Raw genomic sequence first — 15162 nt, forward strand, 5'->3', positions numbered from 1 at the left:
ATGCAGATACCACAGGAAATCCCGGCTCCTGGCCGAGCAGGAAATAGGACAGGCATGGACCTGACCCGGGGCGATTCCTTAGCCGCCCACCCTGGCACGTGGAGCTCGTCTCCCATCCAGAGGCCTTTTGTTCCCCTTTGCCTTTCCCACGTCCAGCCCTCATCGGGCCCTCTAAGGTTCCTCCTGCCCGCAGAAACCACTGAAAACTCAAGTTCCCATAAAACCTTCCATCAGGAGCATCACACAAGGCTTCAAGACGCCATCTGCTCTCAGCTACGCTAATGTCCAGATGCGTGCCTACTGTGCGCTGTCCCCACGCTGTTCCCTGACCCTCCCTCTGGTCCGAATTGGTCACTGTTTGGGGTGGGACAGCCAGGCTACTCCACGGCCCAACCTCAGTCCAGTTGCCACACACGGAAAGCCAAGCTGGGTGCAGACGTCATTTCTTAGGTTCCGCGGTTTCTGAACGTGCCTGGACACCTGACACGCGCCCCCTGTTCCAGCTCCATGCCACTGGACCCGGGGCCGACGGTGTCATCCCTGGCCCAGCCACAGGCAGCTTTCACTCCTCGACCAAGCAGCCTCGCCCTGAAGTCTACCAGACCGTAAGCTCTGTGAGGTCAGGAGCTCGTTACTCCAAACGGCGTGGTCAGTCCCCGGCCTAGCGCCTCGTAGAGGCTGAATAAAGATATGATGTGATAAAGATACAATAAATAGACGAATAGAGTCCAGGTTCTGACGGCTTTATTGGTGATGCTCTCTTTCCACTGTTGAGTGGGAGACAGGAGAGGGGTGGGGAACGGCAGTGAGATCAGAATATACACGTTCATGGTTAGCGTCTGAGCAGAAGTCTGGTGGGGAGCAAGACCCACCGGTGTCCAATAACGGGGGACGTAGCATCATTTCAGAGGTAAGGTCGGCGGGCACTAACGGGGGACGTATGTCATGTCAACCATGGGGGTTAGGAAGAGAGCGAGGAGGGGAAGGATGTGGCCAGGGACATCTATTCTCAAGTTACTGGGATGGTTTCTCATGCTTCAGGGTCTCGTACATCTCCTGGTTCCGGGTGCTCAGGCCCTGGAGGTGAAGGTCAGAGGATGGTCAGGGCTTGTGCACCCTGCAGGCCCCCTGTCGGGCCCCCTATAGACCCTATGTCTTTCAAAGATCACACGAAAACCCACTCTCTCCTGTTGACTTCCCCAGACTGGGGTGGGGGAAGGCAGGTTCACTCACCGTGTAAATGCCGTCAGATTTCTGCAGAAGCAAAAGGGACAAGGCATTAGACACGCATGCCTCCTTCAGGGTTCCTCGGCCTCTTCTTCCCCACCCAGCGAGGTGTGTGGCTGGGACTGGCCAGACACTGGGGCCAGAGGGCGCTCATGTGAGGACTCTGGGGCACGAATGCCCGTTTGCCCGTAGGGCTACAAATGCGCATACACACCGCATACTCAGGGTCACTCTCCGCTCTCCCTCATCACCTGCTGAGTATTTTACTTGGGGCTTGGCTAGGTGGCAGGGTGCGCAGGGGGCGGGGGGGCGACCTTGGACAGTGGGAGTCTGTAGCAGTGACACCCAGGCGTGGAAGGGGCCATACCTCGTGGCTGGCTGTGGCTGCCTTCCGCACCTGGATCTGGAGCAGGGGAGAGAGATCATCGGTAAGGGCAAAGGTAGAGGCCCAGCCCCATCTCTCCCCAACTTCACGGGGATCCCCAGTTATTCCCTCACCTCAAAGCCAAGCCAGCCCCGTCCCCCGGCCTTACCTTAAGTCGGCAGTAGAGAAGGGTGAGGACGATACCGTACAAAAACAGGATGGCATCCAGGATATAGCAGAGCTGAGGCTCTCCCAGGGCGGCTGAGGGGACAGAGGGTGCCCTCAGGGTCAGGGGCATCGGGGAGGTTCCGGCGCTCGGAGGACCGAACCGGCAGGTGGGACCGGGCCTGGCGGGGAATCTCCCAGGAGACACACTGGGTCTTCCTCTCTGGATCCTATTTTTCTGGGCTTTCCCCCTTCTCTCTCACCCTGGGGCAGGGCTGGGACAGGAAGTGTGGGGTGTTCTGCCTGCTGCGATGGAACCTACAGGCGCTGAGAGCTGAGGAGGGAGCCCCCCTCAGCCCTCCCCGCCCCCGCCCGGGGCCCCCAGGCCTCTGCTTTCCACCCTGTCGGTTCCTCAGGCCCCAGTGAGCACTTCACAGCCCTCAAGGGACTCATTTGAGTTCACTCTGCGAAGAGCAAAACCTCAGCCCAGAGGGGTAGGGTGAAGGACAGGCAGCGACAAATTTCACTGAAGAAACCACAGGAGTGTCTCTGCTAGGTCCTGTGACCTGTGGCTGAGGGCTGGACAGGAAGGATGTGAACCGAGGAGGGGGGAGGCAAGGACCCGGTTATCGGTCATCTCTGAGCCTCCGTCCGCATCTCTGGCCCGCTAGAGTGGGCGCAGAAATGGACAGGGGTCTGCTTCCCTGGGCCTCACGGATCCCGGCGGCCGGACGGCGCACGGCTGGGGGAGAGGCTCTGCCCGACGCCCGGGCCCCGGGGCGTCGGGGGAGGGGGATGACCACAAGCCCGATCCCAGCCCCAGGCACTCTGCCCTGTTACTCACTCACTCTGGGCCGGAGAGGAAGTTTTATGCAACTTAAAAAATCAAATAGGGTGTGAGCCCCAGCTGCAGTCTGCCCTGAGTCCCTTTCTGAAGGGCTCACCGGCACGTGGCCGACGCTGGGTGGTACTTCTGGTCCCGACGCTCTTTCCCACAATATTGCATAAATCGAAAAACTACCGGGTGCGGGTCGGTGGGGGGGAAACATCATTATCACCATTTTACCAAGGATGAACGGCAGGCTCGGAAAAGCTAAGTAATTCCTTTAGGGCCAGAAGGCTAAGGGACAGAGCTGGAGCTCAAAACCAGGTTTTCTGCTTCCGGCGCTTCTGTCCGGACCTTTCTGCCTCGGTGCCCCCGCTCTTCTCCTCCCCTGGTGGCAGCAGGCTGGCACCTCCAGTCCTGCCAGTCCTGCCCTCCACCTCACAGCTGGGCTGCCGGACTCCCCCGCCAGTCTCTTTCCATTTCCCACCTCCCTGGATGTTCACGAACCCCCCATCTCCCCAGCCCCCAGCTGCAACCCCCGTCAAAATGCAAACACACAGCCAGGCCCCAGGCAGCCAGAAGCAACAGTGTAGAAACCGAGTGCCTGGAGCCTCAGAGCCTCTGAGACCTGCCCGGGTCTGCCTCCATTTCTTGGCTGGCGCTCAGGCCTCTAGAACCGGGCACTGCAAGCTGCCTCCCCGGCCCTCACAGCAGCTGTTGGCAGAGTGGCCTGGGCTGGTGGCGGCCCCTGGAAGCAGGTACCAGGTCCACTTTGACCATCCTTGCCTCACTGCCAAGCCGGACACAACAGGCTCCCGCTTTCCTAGGGGGGCTTTATGAATTCGTCGCCCAGCCTGAGATCAGCTCCCAGCGGGCCAGCCCAAAGGCACCACACAGGAAACGCTGATCATGGGAAAAGAAGCTTCTCCCCAGGCTGGCTTTTCATGTCATACCTCCCCTGCCCAACTGAAGCCTTCCCCGTGATCAACCCTGAAAAAGTGAGGAGACGTGAAAGCAGGGAACTAGGACTCTTGTGCCCTGACAGGGACCAGAGGGGACCATCCTCAAGGTCTCAGGGTCCGTCTGAGCCCGGCGCCCACCTGCCAGCCTTTTCCCGTCTTCCCCTGCCTCGGCCCTCAGACGCAAGCCCTTGGCTCTCACCCTAGGCCCAGCCCGTGGGCCCACAGCCCACACTCTCACCTGCTTGTTCAACCAGGAGGAGCAGGAGCAAGACCACTGCGGGGACCATCTTGGGCGGGGGCTGAAGGGCCGCGAGCCGGCGATCGAACGCTCTGGCACTGCGCAGCTGTGCTCAGCGGCTCCCTGACCACAGAGTTCCCCCCCTTCCTGCCCCGCCTTCCCCCAGCTTTGGCCCCTTCCCCTTCCTGCACCAGAGCCCAGGCGGCTCCCGGAAGGGCCAACTAAGGGAGTTAGATCTGGGCTCTCCTGCCGCAGTCCTTGGGTGACCAAGGCCCAGGCACCAGGGAAAGGGTTGCTGGGGCGGGGGGCGGGGAACACCCCTGCCTGAGAAAGGCCATCTAAACTGGCCGACACCCCATGTCCGGCACATCTGGAAGAACTGTCCCTTCAATGTCCCTGAGACCCCACCAGAGCCTTTCCCCGGCCGCATGGAACTGTGCCCCCGTCTTGATGGGAGACATTTGCCAGTTTGTGGAGGCGGCCGAATCTGGGCGGGGGGAACTGTGGGGAAAAGAGGAAATGGGGAATGGAGAAGTGGGAAGGCCAAGAGTCAGACAAGGGGGTGGAGATGAACAGGAAAAGCTGGCAAGAACGGAGGAGACTCATAGAGAGCTGTAGGTTAACGCACGTTCTCAACTTCTCCAACAAAGCGAAAGACGGGAAGATCCCGAGAAAGACACATCAGAGGTTTGGGCAGAGGGGCCAGAAGGCGGCTACTTTATTCTAATTCCTCCTTTTCTAGTACATGCACAGAAAGCCTGACGGCTGAGTGTCTGCAGGTGTGCGCACACACGCGCACGCGCGCACACACACGCACACACGCACACACAGAGCCCCTTTCCAGGGACGGCTGGGCTCCGAGGAGGAAGCAGACAGGCAGGGGTCCCGGACGCTGTTCCCCGGCTCACCGATCCACTTCTCCAAACACAATATCTTGGGTACCTAAGAGATCAGCAGGAGGAGAAAAAAAAGTGGTATCACCAAAAATCCAGAACTCACTCCTGTGCCCGGCAGACCGAGGATCTGAGTCTGTGCACACTGTCTCTGACCAGAAGTGTTCAGTCTCTGCCCCCGTTAGAGCCCCCAACCCCCTCATCTGCAGCCTCTCGGCCGCACAACAGGCCTCGTACCTATGATGGCAACAACATCCGCCAGCATGTGTCCCTTCGACATCTTGTCCAAACCGGCCTGGAGGGATAGGGACAGGGTCCGGTGCGATGAGCAGAAGGTCATCAGAATCCCACCCGAGGTCCCTAATGACTGATTCATTTAGTGGAGAGAGAACCCCTGGGGTTGGTTCTTACCAGGTGGGCAAAACCTGGAGCCTTGATCTTGCACCGGTAAGGGCGGCTGCTGCCATCGGACACGAGGTACACCCCAAACTCTCCCTGTCCGAGAAGAAGGTCGGCTGCCTCCGTTAACAGGAAGACTTTTCTCTGCCAACAAAGCCTCTCTCTTCTCCCGCAGGTCCTCCCTCTCGCCGACGACGGCTCACCTGTCTCCAGCCCCCAGAGCCCCGGCTGCCCGTTCCGTCCCCAGCTCTCCTCACCTTAGGAGCCTCGATGGCAGTGTACGTGGCCCCCGGGGGGACTTGGTAGCCCTCCGTGTACAGCTTGAAGTGATGGATCAGTGACTCCATGGAAGTCTGGGAAGAGGGGGAAGCGAGCAGCAGTGAGCCAGATCCCGGTGTCTCCCAGCCCCTCCCGCAGCGCGGGAAATCCCCCCCCCCCCCGCCCCGGGGGGAGACTAAAACCCACGCCGTGAACGGAGGTAGCTCCAGAGGCGAAGACTCCCGCAGTGAATTCTTTCAAAAAGGAAAACCGAGAAGCGGGGTGTAACGGAGGACACTGCCCCCTCGCTGAGGGCCCCTCTCCCTCCTCTCAGCCCCCGAGCCAACCTTCATCTCTGCTCGCTTAGGCGGAGAAACTTTGGCGTCATCGACCTTGATCTCTCCGGGAGGCATCTTGTTCAGACACTGCGAGATGATGCGAAGGGACTGGCGCATCTCCTCCACCCGACACAGGTACCTGAAGGGGTCGGAGCCGGAGAGGGGCTGTCGGAGCCGCCGTGAGGCAGAGAAGGAGGCAAGGCGCCCCTTCCCCGGCGCAGAGCACTGGCTGACTTGCTCCCTCCCTCTTTCCTCCTAGGGCGGCATCTCTGCCCGGCTTGGCCACCCAGGTAAAACCTCTCGTCTTCTGGCTCTGGTGTGGCTCCTGCCCCAAGTGCCCTCCCGATCTTCTCGGCCCATGTCCCGCGGTCCTCCCCTCTTAGACACTTCTTGCACTCTAGAACGGGGGAGAGTCAAATCGACTCAAAAAGAAAACAGAAGGGACACCTGGGTGGCTCGGTGAGTTAAACCTCTGCCTTCAGCTCAGGTCATGGTCTCAGGGTCCTGGGATCGAGCCCCGCATGGGGCTCTCTGCTCAGTGGGGAGCCTGCTTCCCCTCTCTCTCTGCCTGCCTCTCTGCCTACTTGTGATCTCTGTCAAATAAATAAATAAAATCTTAAAAAAAAAAAAAAAACAAAACAAAGAAAGAAAACAGAAGCCAATCTTATTCAGGAATGGAATGTGAAGCTTAGAGCTTAGTAGAAAGAGCACGGGGTCGGGAGGACTCTGGTCTCAACCACCACGAACAGGAAGACCCCAGGCTGATCTCGAACATCTAGGCCTCAGCTTTCTCAGCTACAAAAATGCAGCCCAGACTAGTTCCATCTAAGAGATGAGGCTAAGTGAGAGTAAAAGAAGATGGCTTTAGAAAATCACCTAGCTTGACACAACAGCTCCAATAGCTTTTGGAAAATTCAGAAATACAGAAAGTAGCCAAGAAAAAAGCCATACAGGAGAAAACAGCTGGAAGACGAGCGGAGAAGATCTGGCCTTACCTATCATAGCAGTCCCCTCGAGAGCCAATAGGGACATCGAAGTCCACCTGGTCATAAACATCGTAGGGCTGGGTCTTCCGCAGGTCCCACTGGATGCCCGAGCCGCGGAGCATCACTCCGCTGGAGAATGACACGGGAACAAGGGTCCCTTTCCTCGAACCAGGAAAGGAGGCGCTCTCTCTTCCCCAGTCTCCCCTTTCCCTCCAGGCGCGGGGTCTGGGCTCAGAGCAAGGCACGGACGGCGCCACACCTTCCCCAAACCAAGGTATCAGGCTGGACCCCCCCAAGCGCAGAAGTCACATTCCTCTCACCTAAACCCATAATTAAGCGCATCTTCGGCAGTCACAACCCCAATGTCCACTGTCCGATTCCGCCAGATCCTGTTGTTCGTCAGCATCTGTTGGTCGGGGAAACCGGACATGAACGCTCGCCCTCAAACCCGTCCAGAGGTCGCTGGCGTCTTTACAACCAGGACTAAAACCCCATGAACCTTTCTTGAGGGGAAAAGAGGGATTTTCCCCTCCAGCTCCTGGCTCCTATCTTACCTCTTCCAACTCATCAACCCGAAGAGAGAAATTCTTAGAAAACTCATAAATGTCATCCAGAAGCCCAAGGGGTAGGTCCTAAGAGCCAAATGGAGAAGAGTAGTGAGCGGGACTCGGCCTCTGCGCGCCCAACGTACAGGGTCAGCGGTTCCATCAGCCCGCGCTGCCCTCCAGTGGCCACAGGGGATATAGGCGCTGGCTGGAGGTTAGGGAAGGCAGGGGCTCAGGCTCACCTGGTGCACGCCTCCTGGGCGGACGTAGGCGGCATGCATCCGGGCCCCAGACACGCGCTCGTAGAATTCAAACATCTTGATAGGACACACTGGGAATTAGTGACAAAGTCCTGGGCCCCAAGTCCAACAATGTGCTGGTCCACCCCCCTGCCCCCTGCCTTCTGGTGCCCACCCAAGCCCTCACAACACTGGGTTCCTTAAGAACAGAACCCCAGTTTGGGGCCCCTGGGTGGCTCAGTCAATTGCACATCTGCCTTCAGCTCAGGTCATGATCTCAGGGTTCAGGGATTAAGCTCCGCTTCCTCTGCCTGTCGCTTCCCCTACTTGTGCTCTCTGACAAACAAATAAAATCTTTTTTTTTAAGATTTTATTTATTTAGGAGTGCCCGAGTGGCTCAGTAGGTTAAGCTTCTGCCTTTGGCTCGGGTCACGGTCTCATGGTCCTGGGATCAAGCCCCACATTGGGCTCTCTGCTCAGCAGGGAGCCTGCCTCCCCCTCTGCCTCTGCCTGCCTCTCTACCTACTTGTGATCTCACTCTCTGTTCAAATAAATAAACAAAATCTTAAAAAAAAAAACAAAACGATTTTATTTATTTGACAGAGAGAGAGATCACAAGTAGACAGAGAGGCAGACAGAGAAAGAGGGGAAAGCAGGCTCCCCACTGAGCAGAGAGCCCGACGAGGGGCTCAATCCCAGGAGCCTGGGACCATAACCTGAGTCAAAGGTAGAGGCTTAACCTACTGAGCTGCCCAGGAGCTCCAATAAATAAAAATCTTAAAACAATAAAAATTAAAAAAAAAAGAGGGGTGCCTGGGTGGCTCAGTGGGTTAAGGCCTCTGCCTTCAGCTCAGGTCATGGTCCCAGGGTATTGGGATCGAGCCCGGAATAAGGCTCTCTGCTCAGCTAGGAGCCTGCTTAAAAAAAAGAAAGAAAGAAAGAACCACAACCCAAGTTAAGAAGACCTCCTTCCTCTCACTATTCTATGTTCTCTCTCCTTTTAATTTTGTCTCCTTCAAGAACCTTCTCCATTTCTTGTACCCCCATGCCTATCCTCTCCTTCTCTTACCTTCTCCCTCTCTTCAAACATCCAGAAGAAAGGGGTCATGGCCCCAATGTCCAGAGCATGGGTTGTCACAGCCATAATGTGGTTCAAAAGCCGCGTGATTTCTCCAAACAGCACTGCGCACAGGGAGGGACCACAAGGAGAGAAGGATATAGAAGCCGAGGAACGACGCCGACACGGTTGTGCGCAGCGTCTGGGGTCTGCGTACTAAGCTTGGGGTTGATGCTCCCAAGCCAGGCAATGGCCGGGGAGGGCCACGGGCAGGGCTGCGGCTTTACCTCGGATCCACTGCGCCCGGGGCGGAGGCTGGATGTTGAGCAGCTTCTCCACGGCCAGTGAGTAGGCCTGCTCGTTGCACATCATGGACACATAGTCCAGCCGGTCAAAGTACGGAAGGGCCTGGGAAGAGGCAAGAACCGGGGTCACCCGTGTGGGGCCAGGAGCCCCCAGCAGCCTGCGAGCGCACTGCTGTCCGCTGGCTCCGGAGTCCGTGCTGCCTAAGGCCTTCCAGGCCCCGGAGCGAAGCAGGCAGCATGCTCCGGCCAGCTGTACACGCGGGGAGTGTTTACAAACGAGCTCTCTGAAGGGGCGGGAGGGAACCGTGATGTGCCGCGTGTGCCGGTTTCCACGGGGAAGATCCACGCGGCGGGGCCCGCTTTCAGCCGCGAACTGAACACGGCACCGGACGGTACTTCTGCGAAGCGGACCCAGAGCACAGCAAATGGAAGTAAGAAAGGGATAAGCTCTGAGGACTTCCTACCTCGGCCCTTGACAGAATTTATTAAATAGTGAGCTCATATAATTTACAACTTGTGATCACGGCTGTCACAAATCCCCACACCCGCCCTTGCGGGCCGGCGGGAGCTGCTCCGGAGCACCTCGGCCGCGTCCGTCTCACACGAGACGGCCCCTGTGACGCAGTGAGGGAGAGAGGTGACCAGTCTGAGCAGTAACCGGGTGGGAGCGAGGGACTGACGGAAGACAGAGCCCCGAGAAGGGCTGCATTGGCTTCTGGTCAGGGAGAAAATGGTGCTTTCTCAGAATGCCAAGAAAGCTACTCAAGCCGCCTGCCCAACAGGCTTCAGCTTCCAGGAAGGAGGCGGGGCTGGGTCTCCCGTCTTTGGGACAGCCAGTTCTTGCCCTGATGTCACTGTGACATGGGTTAACGCCGCAGCCTGCGGCTCCATACTCCGGGACCAGACACCAGTCCTGCCTGGACTCTCTGCGGCCATCACGTCCGCGTCAGCCGCGTCTACCCTACCCTCGTCACCCTCTGTGAGCAAGACCTTTCTTCGTGACAGTAAGAAAAAACTTCAGATGCCTGTCCCTGCTCCAATTCCTTCCCATCTGACCCTCACCACTCGGGTCACAGAGCTCTCCTCAAAACGGCACGCTGCCACAAACTCCCTCCCGGTCACTGTGACTCACGGAGTGTTTGGAAAACAGACCAGGGACAGCCGGAAGATACAAGAATCGGCTGTTACTCCTAAGGAGCTGACGTCTCTTGCCACTTCCCCTGTCCCTGGGGACACCGGCTTTGACGTACTAGCTCGATGTAAGAGCAGGGAAACTGAGGCACCACAGAAAGGGTAAAGGGGCCAGCCAAAAGCCATCTGGAGCAAAGCTGTGGGTGTTCCAGCTGCCAAACACTCCTGCTGGGTAAACTACATCTGGATGGGCGCCTGGGTGGCTTGGTGGGTTGAGCCGCTGCCTTCTGCTCGGGTCATGATCTCAGGGTCCTGGGATCGAGTCCCGCATCGGGCTCTCTGCTCAGCAGGGAGCCTGCTTCCTCCTCTCTCTCTGCCTGCCTCTCTGCCTACTTGTGATCTCTGTCAAATAAATAAATAAAATCTTAAAAAAAAAAAAAAAAAAAACAACATCTGGATGGACTGATGAACTGTGGTCACACGCCCTTGGCACATCCCCATCTCCCAACCAAGACCGTCCTCATGTCCTCAACGCCCTCCGCCCCTGGGGCTTTGGGGGCAACGAACTGGCAAAGCGCCAGGCATCCCCAGGGCCCGTCAGCAGGCCCGCGCGCACCCCCACACCTGCAGATAGGTCTTGTATTCAATGAGCTTCTCGGTGCCTCGGTGCAGCAGGCCGATGTGGGGGTCGCACTTCCGCACCATCTCCCCGCTCAGCTCCATCACGAGCCGCAGGACTCCGTGGGCGGCTGGGTGCTGCGGCCCAAAGTTCAGGGTCAGGTTTGTCACCATTGTGTCCTTTGGAGGGTCCACATCTGAGAAGTGGGAAAGAGTTCAGAGCCAAATGGTAATTCCCTAGAGAGCCCCCAAGAGACAGCAGGAAAAAGGGGAGGAAGATCTAAATTTCCTGACAAGAGGGACCACGCATGAATCTTCCTCTTTCCGTGTCTCCCAGATACCTTTTTAAATACGGTAATACTGGGGCCCCTGGGTACCCCAGTTGGTTAAGCAGCTAACTCTTTTTTTTTTTTTTAAGATTTTATTTATTTATTTGACAGATCACAAGTAGGCAGAGAGGCAGGAAGAAAGAGAGGGGGGAGCAGGTTCCCTGCTGAGTAAAGAACCCCATGCGGGGCTCGATCCCAGGAGCCTGAGCCAAAGGCAGAGGCTTTAACCCACTGAGCCACCCAGGCGCCCCAAGCAGCTAACTCTTGCTTTTGGCTCAGGTCATGATCTCAGGGTCCTGGGATCAAGCCCTGAGTTGGGCCTGCACTCTGCAGAGTCTGTGTAAGGATTCTGTCTCTCGGGGTGCCTGGGTGGCTCAGTGGGTTAAAGCCTCTGCCTTCGGCTCGGGTCATGATCCCAAGGTCCTGGGATCGAGCCTCACGTCAGGCTCTCTGCTCAGCAGGGAGCCTGTTTCCTCCTCTCTCTGCCTGCCTGCCTGCCTACTTGTGATCTCTGTCTGTCCAATAAGTAAATAAAATCTTTAAAAAAAAAAAAAATTCTCTTTCTTCCTCTGCCCGTCCCCCACACACGTGTGCACGCATGCAAATAAATAAGTCTTTAAAAGAAAATAAAGATGACAGTACTAATAACATTCATATAGTCCTTACTATGTCCCAAGCACTACTCTAAGCCCTTCACTGATTTTAATTAACTTAATTCCCCTAACAACCACACGAGTAGTAGGTACTATTATTATCCTCATTTTATTGGTGAAACTGAAGCCAGAGAGTAAATGACTTCTCAGAGAGCAGGCAAGTGGCCGAGTCAGGACTGATCTCAACGTGTTCAGCTCCACAGTCCACATTCTTAACCCTAACGATCCACTCCAAATCTATCTGATGAATGCCCAACCAATCAGGAAATGTGCACTTAATTCTGACTACTACTGAATGGCAACGTTTACCCTCAAAAAGCATACAGTTGAATTGGGAAATAAGTCCGTGGGAGGAACGGGCAACAGAGGCCAAATGTACAAGTTACCAAATAAGTGGCTCAGCTGTCAAGAATTTAAAGGAAGAGAGGAACGCTGTGAAGACTTGGAGGCGGGATGAGAGGAGGTTCTTTAAAAACAGGGCCTGGGAATGACTCAAACAGGTAGACAGGAGAGCCTTCCCACGCTATGCAATCAACAAAGGTCAAACCTGGGGAACAGGGACATCTCTGCGGAACTCCTTCTGTGCCAATCAGCAGAAGATGAGTGTGGGCAGACAGGAGGGGCCAGTGTTTCAATTATCGGTATCAATAACCACACGTACAGCAGACTTCCCATGGGCCGGTCACTACACTAACTGGTTCTGATGGTTATGATCCCATTTAACCCTTACAGTGATGCTACGAAACAGGCACTTCATTCGCCGGTAAACGGGAGAGCAGAGAACTGATACCAGAGTTTAACTTTTCAACCAAAATTCTTCACCAGGGAGTGAAGTGGAGTCAGACGGACCCAAGTACAAAGCCATGTATGTGTTCTTTTTTTTTTTTTTTTTAAAGATTTTCTTTATTTATTTGTCAGAGAGAGAGCGAGCGAGAGTGAGCACAGGCAGAGTCAGAGGGAGAAGCAGGCTCCCTGCGGAGCAAGGAGCCCGATGTGGGACTCGATCCCAGGACACTGGGATCATGACCTGAGCCGAAGGCAGCTGCTTAACCAACTGAGCCACCCAGGCGTCCCGCCATGTATGTGTTCTTGATCAAGTTTTGATCTCCCTGCACCACGATTTTCTCAAGAGTAGCATAACACTAGTCTCACTCTCACGGAGTTGTTGAGAGAACTAGGTGAAATAATGCCTATCAAACGCCTGATACGTGGTTAAACACCCGGCCACTGTTACTATTAGATTTTTGAAAAGTAATGGAAACTCTTCTGAAGGTTTCTGAGCAAGAGAATGAAGGCCATGGTAAAATGGTGTTTGGGGAAGATGGGGGTGATTACACTGTGCTGCAAAGCTGGCGGGGGACCAGATCAGGGGCAGGAACCCAGTGAGGAGACGCCTGAGTAACTAACTAAGGTCTAGTACAAAACAGATCTGACCAAGAAAGGACAAGATGGTCCGATGTGGAACATTATAAAAGAATCTGCATGGTTTGGTGACTTCTTGGACTTAAGGAGGACAAGAGAGAAAAAAAGAGCCAAAGGTAACTAAATAAAATGTTTCATTCCTGAGAAATTAAGGAAAATGTGGGTACCACTGATCAAAATCAAAAAGTCACAAGGAAGAACTACTTTTGATGGGGAAAAATACTTCGTAGTCTGGAAGATTGCATTTGGGTACCACTGGGAAAAAACACGTTTTCTACCAAAGGAAGATGGAAATATACTGAACCTCTGGAAAAAGCTGAAGCTAAAAATATCAGTCTGGTAGGGACCTCCAAAAGCTGACGAGGACCTACTCTTTTTCTCCTGGAACGTTCTTCTTTTCCTTCTCTACTGACAAACACCTGCCCTATTATCGGTGTTACTGTGTGTTGAAGTGCTGGTGGAAGAAGCAAAAAGGACGAGGGCCCAAACTGGCCTTGCCATCGAGTTCAAGAGCACTCAGAAATCAGCTTAGGGCAAGGCTGGGTGGGAGTCGGGGCAGGGGCTCTGGGAACTCACCATTCCAAGGTGGAGGCTTCCAGTGGGCGGTTTCTTTGGTGGGGTACATGACAGCTCCCCCAAACTGCTCTGCCCACTCCACATCTGGCTGCCACTGCCGAGCACCTCTGTGGAGTTAAAGACAGATCCTAGACACAGGGCCTCAACGGTGGTTGGTTTCTGTGTTCCCGTTCACTCTCTGGTGGACCCAGGGAAGGGTCCCCCGGATGCCCCAATGCCAAGTCACTGGCACACAGTGTAGCTTTAGCAGAACAAGCTGGAACTCCAGAATCTCCATTCCTACTAACAACTTATTGGGATCCCTACACCCATCACCCCCACGCATGCAAGGCTGGGGGTCCCAGCTCCTTCAACTTCTCACCGCATTCTTATTTCCACCGGGGGCATTATAAATGCAAGCAAGGTGTGTATTCAAGGGCAACCCAAGACGAAGAGGTGTGCGGTGCCGGTGCAGGGGCGGGGGGAGGGGCATGACTCCTTGGCTCAGCCCGGGTGAGACCTGAGTGTCGTTCTGGGGACCAGCGTTGGGGGGGGGGGGGCACGTGGGGAAGGTATCTGCGTTTGTGTTCCTCCTTGAACTCCAGGAGTGCTTCCCTCTTCTCGTTTAAGGAGACTTCACCAGCTACACGCCACTCATGACGACATTCGGGAGCAGCAGGGCACAAGGGGAAGGTGACACTATCACTAACGTTCGGGAGCAGGACCCCCCCCCCCCGCCAGCTGATTTCACCCCTCTTCCCTCCCTCGGCCGGAGCGGACGCCACTGCATGCTGGAGCCCCGGACAGCAGGCGTGGGCGAGGGGTCACAGGCCTGGGTCATTCTTTCCTAGGGGGGTCACAAGGCCCGCGGAGGCGCCGGACCCCAGAAATCCTGGCGTCGGGGGCTACGCGTCGAGGGCCGCCGGGAGTCTCACCTGCTGGGCTGCAGCGGCAGCCGGCCCCCGGCTCCGGGCCGCAGCGCCTGGGCCGCGACGCCCCGGAGGCTGCGCAGAGCCCTCAGCGCCGCCATCTTGCCCCGCCGCGGACTGCGGGAAGGAGAACGGGCGGAAGTGCCTCCCGCGCGCCCCCTGGCGGCTTCCCGCGGATGGGCGCACGGGGCCGCCGTCCTGGCAGCTGGCGGGGCCGCGGCCGCCACGAGCCGACAGCGTCCGGCGTCCGCGCCGAGGCTCCGCTCTCGCTCTCGCTCTCGGAGCGGCGGCCGCGCACGGTGCTCGCCGCTCGAGGCGGACTCGCCGAGGCGGGAGCCGGAGCAAGTCGCGGCTCCCGCGGGGGCCCGGCGCTCGGCTCCCCGCCCCCTGCCCGAGCCGCGCTCCGGGTGGCGGCGTCGGAGCCCGGCCCTCCCGGGACAGCCAGCCCCAGGCTTTGCCAAAAGATTGGGAGCGGACAGAGCCAGCTCATTTCCAGATGGCCCGAACGGGCTCGCGAACGGGGACCCGAGCGCGGCGGGGCGGGTCTGAGAGCGCCCGCCAAACCAAAACGAAAGAGGAGCACGCCAAGGCCACCAGCATTGGAGCGGGCTGCTGGGTGCGGAGCAGCCGCCTCAGCCCAGCTGGGGAGAGGAGGTCCCCTCTGGGTGACCCTGATGTCTGCCAGGTTTCCAGAAGCTACAGAAGCGCCCTTAGAGATGTTTC

At 56.8% G+C, this 15162-nt stretch overlaps 2 protein-coding genes across 2 annotated transcripts; both read right to left on the reverse strand.

The window, feature by feature from the left end:
* Window positions 1-727: 727 nt before the first annotated feature.
* FCER1G (Fc epsilon receptor Ig) lies at window positions 728-3942 on the reverse strand. Its single transcript, XM_059145078.1, has 5 exons — window positions 3783-3942; window positions 1761-1852; window positions 1595-1630; window positions 1234-1254; window positions 728-1077 (listed from the first exon to the last, which is right to left on the reverse strand). Exons 1-5 carry the CDS (start codon window positions 3829-3831, stop codon window positions 1015-1017), a joined length of 261 nt encoding a protein of 86 aa, XP_059001061.1. The 5' UTR covers window positions 3832-3942; the 3' UTR covers window positions 728-1014.
* Window positions 3943-4476: 534 nt separating this feature from the next.
* NDUFS2 (NADH:ubiquinone oxidoreductase core subunit S2) lies at window positions 4477-14579 on the reverse strand. The gene is made up of 14 exons (XM_059145068.1): window positions 14446-14579; window positions 13532-13638; window positions 10558-10748; window positions 8785-8905; window positions 8510-8622; window positions 7444-7518; window positions 7211-7288; window positions 6977-7062; window positions 6666-6785; window positions 5680-5809; window positions 5332-5427; window positions 5087-5170; window positions 4913-4970; window positions 4477-4724 (listed from the first exon to the last, which is right to left on the reverse strand). Exons 1-14 carry the CDS (start codon window positions 14538-14540, stop codon window positions 4687-4689), a joined length of 1392 nt encoding a protein of 463 aa, XP_059001051.1. The 5' UTR covers window positions 14541-14579; the 3' UTR covers window positions 4477-4686.
* Window positions 14580-15162: the final 583 nt, after the last annotated feature.

This window comes from Mustela lutreola, chromosome 14 (genome assembly GCF_030435805.1).
Source record: "Mustela lutreola isolate mMusLut2 chromosome 14, mMusLut2.pri, whole genome shotgun sequence".
Taxonomy (NCBI): Eukaryota; Metazoa; Chordata; class Mammalia; order Carnivora; family Mustelidae; genus Mustela; species Mustela lutreola.

What these genes read in the sequence shown, in the direction of transcription:
- FCER1G (XM_059145078.1), bottom strand. Translation starts at nt 3,831, where the DNA reads ATGGTCCCCGCAGTGGTCTTGCTCCTGCTCCTCCTGGTTGAACAAGCA. An exon ending in CCTCCTGGTTGAACAAGCAG is followed by an intron (nt 1,853 to 3,782) that starts GTGAGAGTGTGG and finishes CTGTCCCCTCAG; the next exon opens with CCGCCCTGGGAGAGCCTCAG. An exon ending in TTCTCTACTGCCGACTTAAG is followed by an intron (nt 1,631 to 1,760) that starts GTAAGGCCGGGG and finishes CCCCTGCTCCAG; the next exon opens with ATCCAGGTGCGGAAGGCAGC.
- NDUFS2 (XM_059145068.1), bottom strand. Translation starts at nt 14,540, where the DNA reads ATGGCGGCGCTGAGGGCTCTGCGCAGCCTCCGGGGCGTCGCGGCCCAG. An exon ending in AATACAAGACCTATCTGCAG is followed by an intron (nt 8,906 to 10,557) that starts GTGTGGGGGTGC and finishes GCCTCTTCCCAG; the next exon opens with GCCCTTCCGTACTTTGACCG. An exon ending in CTAAGCGAGCAGAGATGAAG is followed by an intron (nt 5,428 to 5,679) that starts GTTGGCTCGGGG and finishes CCCTCTTCCCAG; the next exon opens with ACTTCCATGGAGTCACTGAT.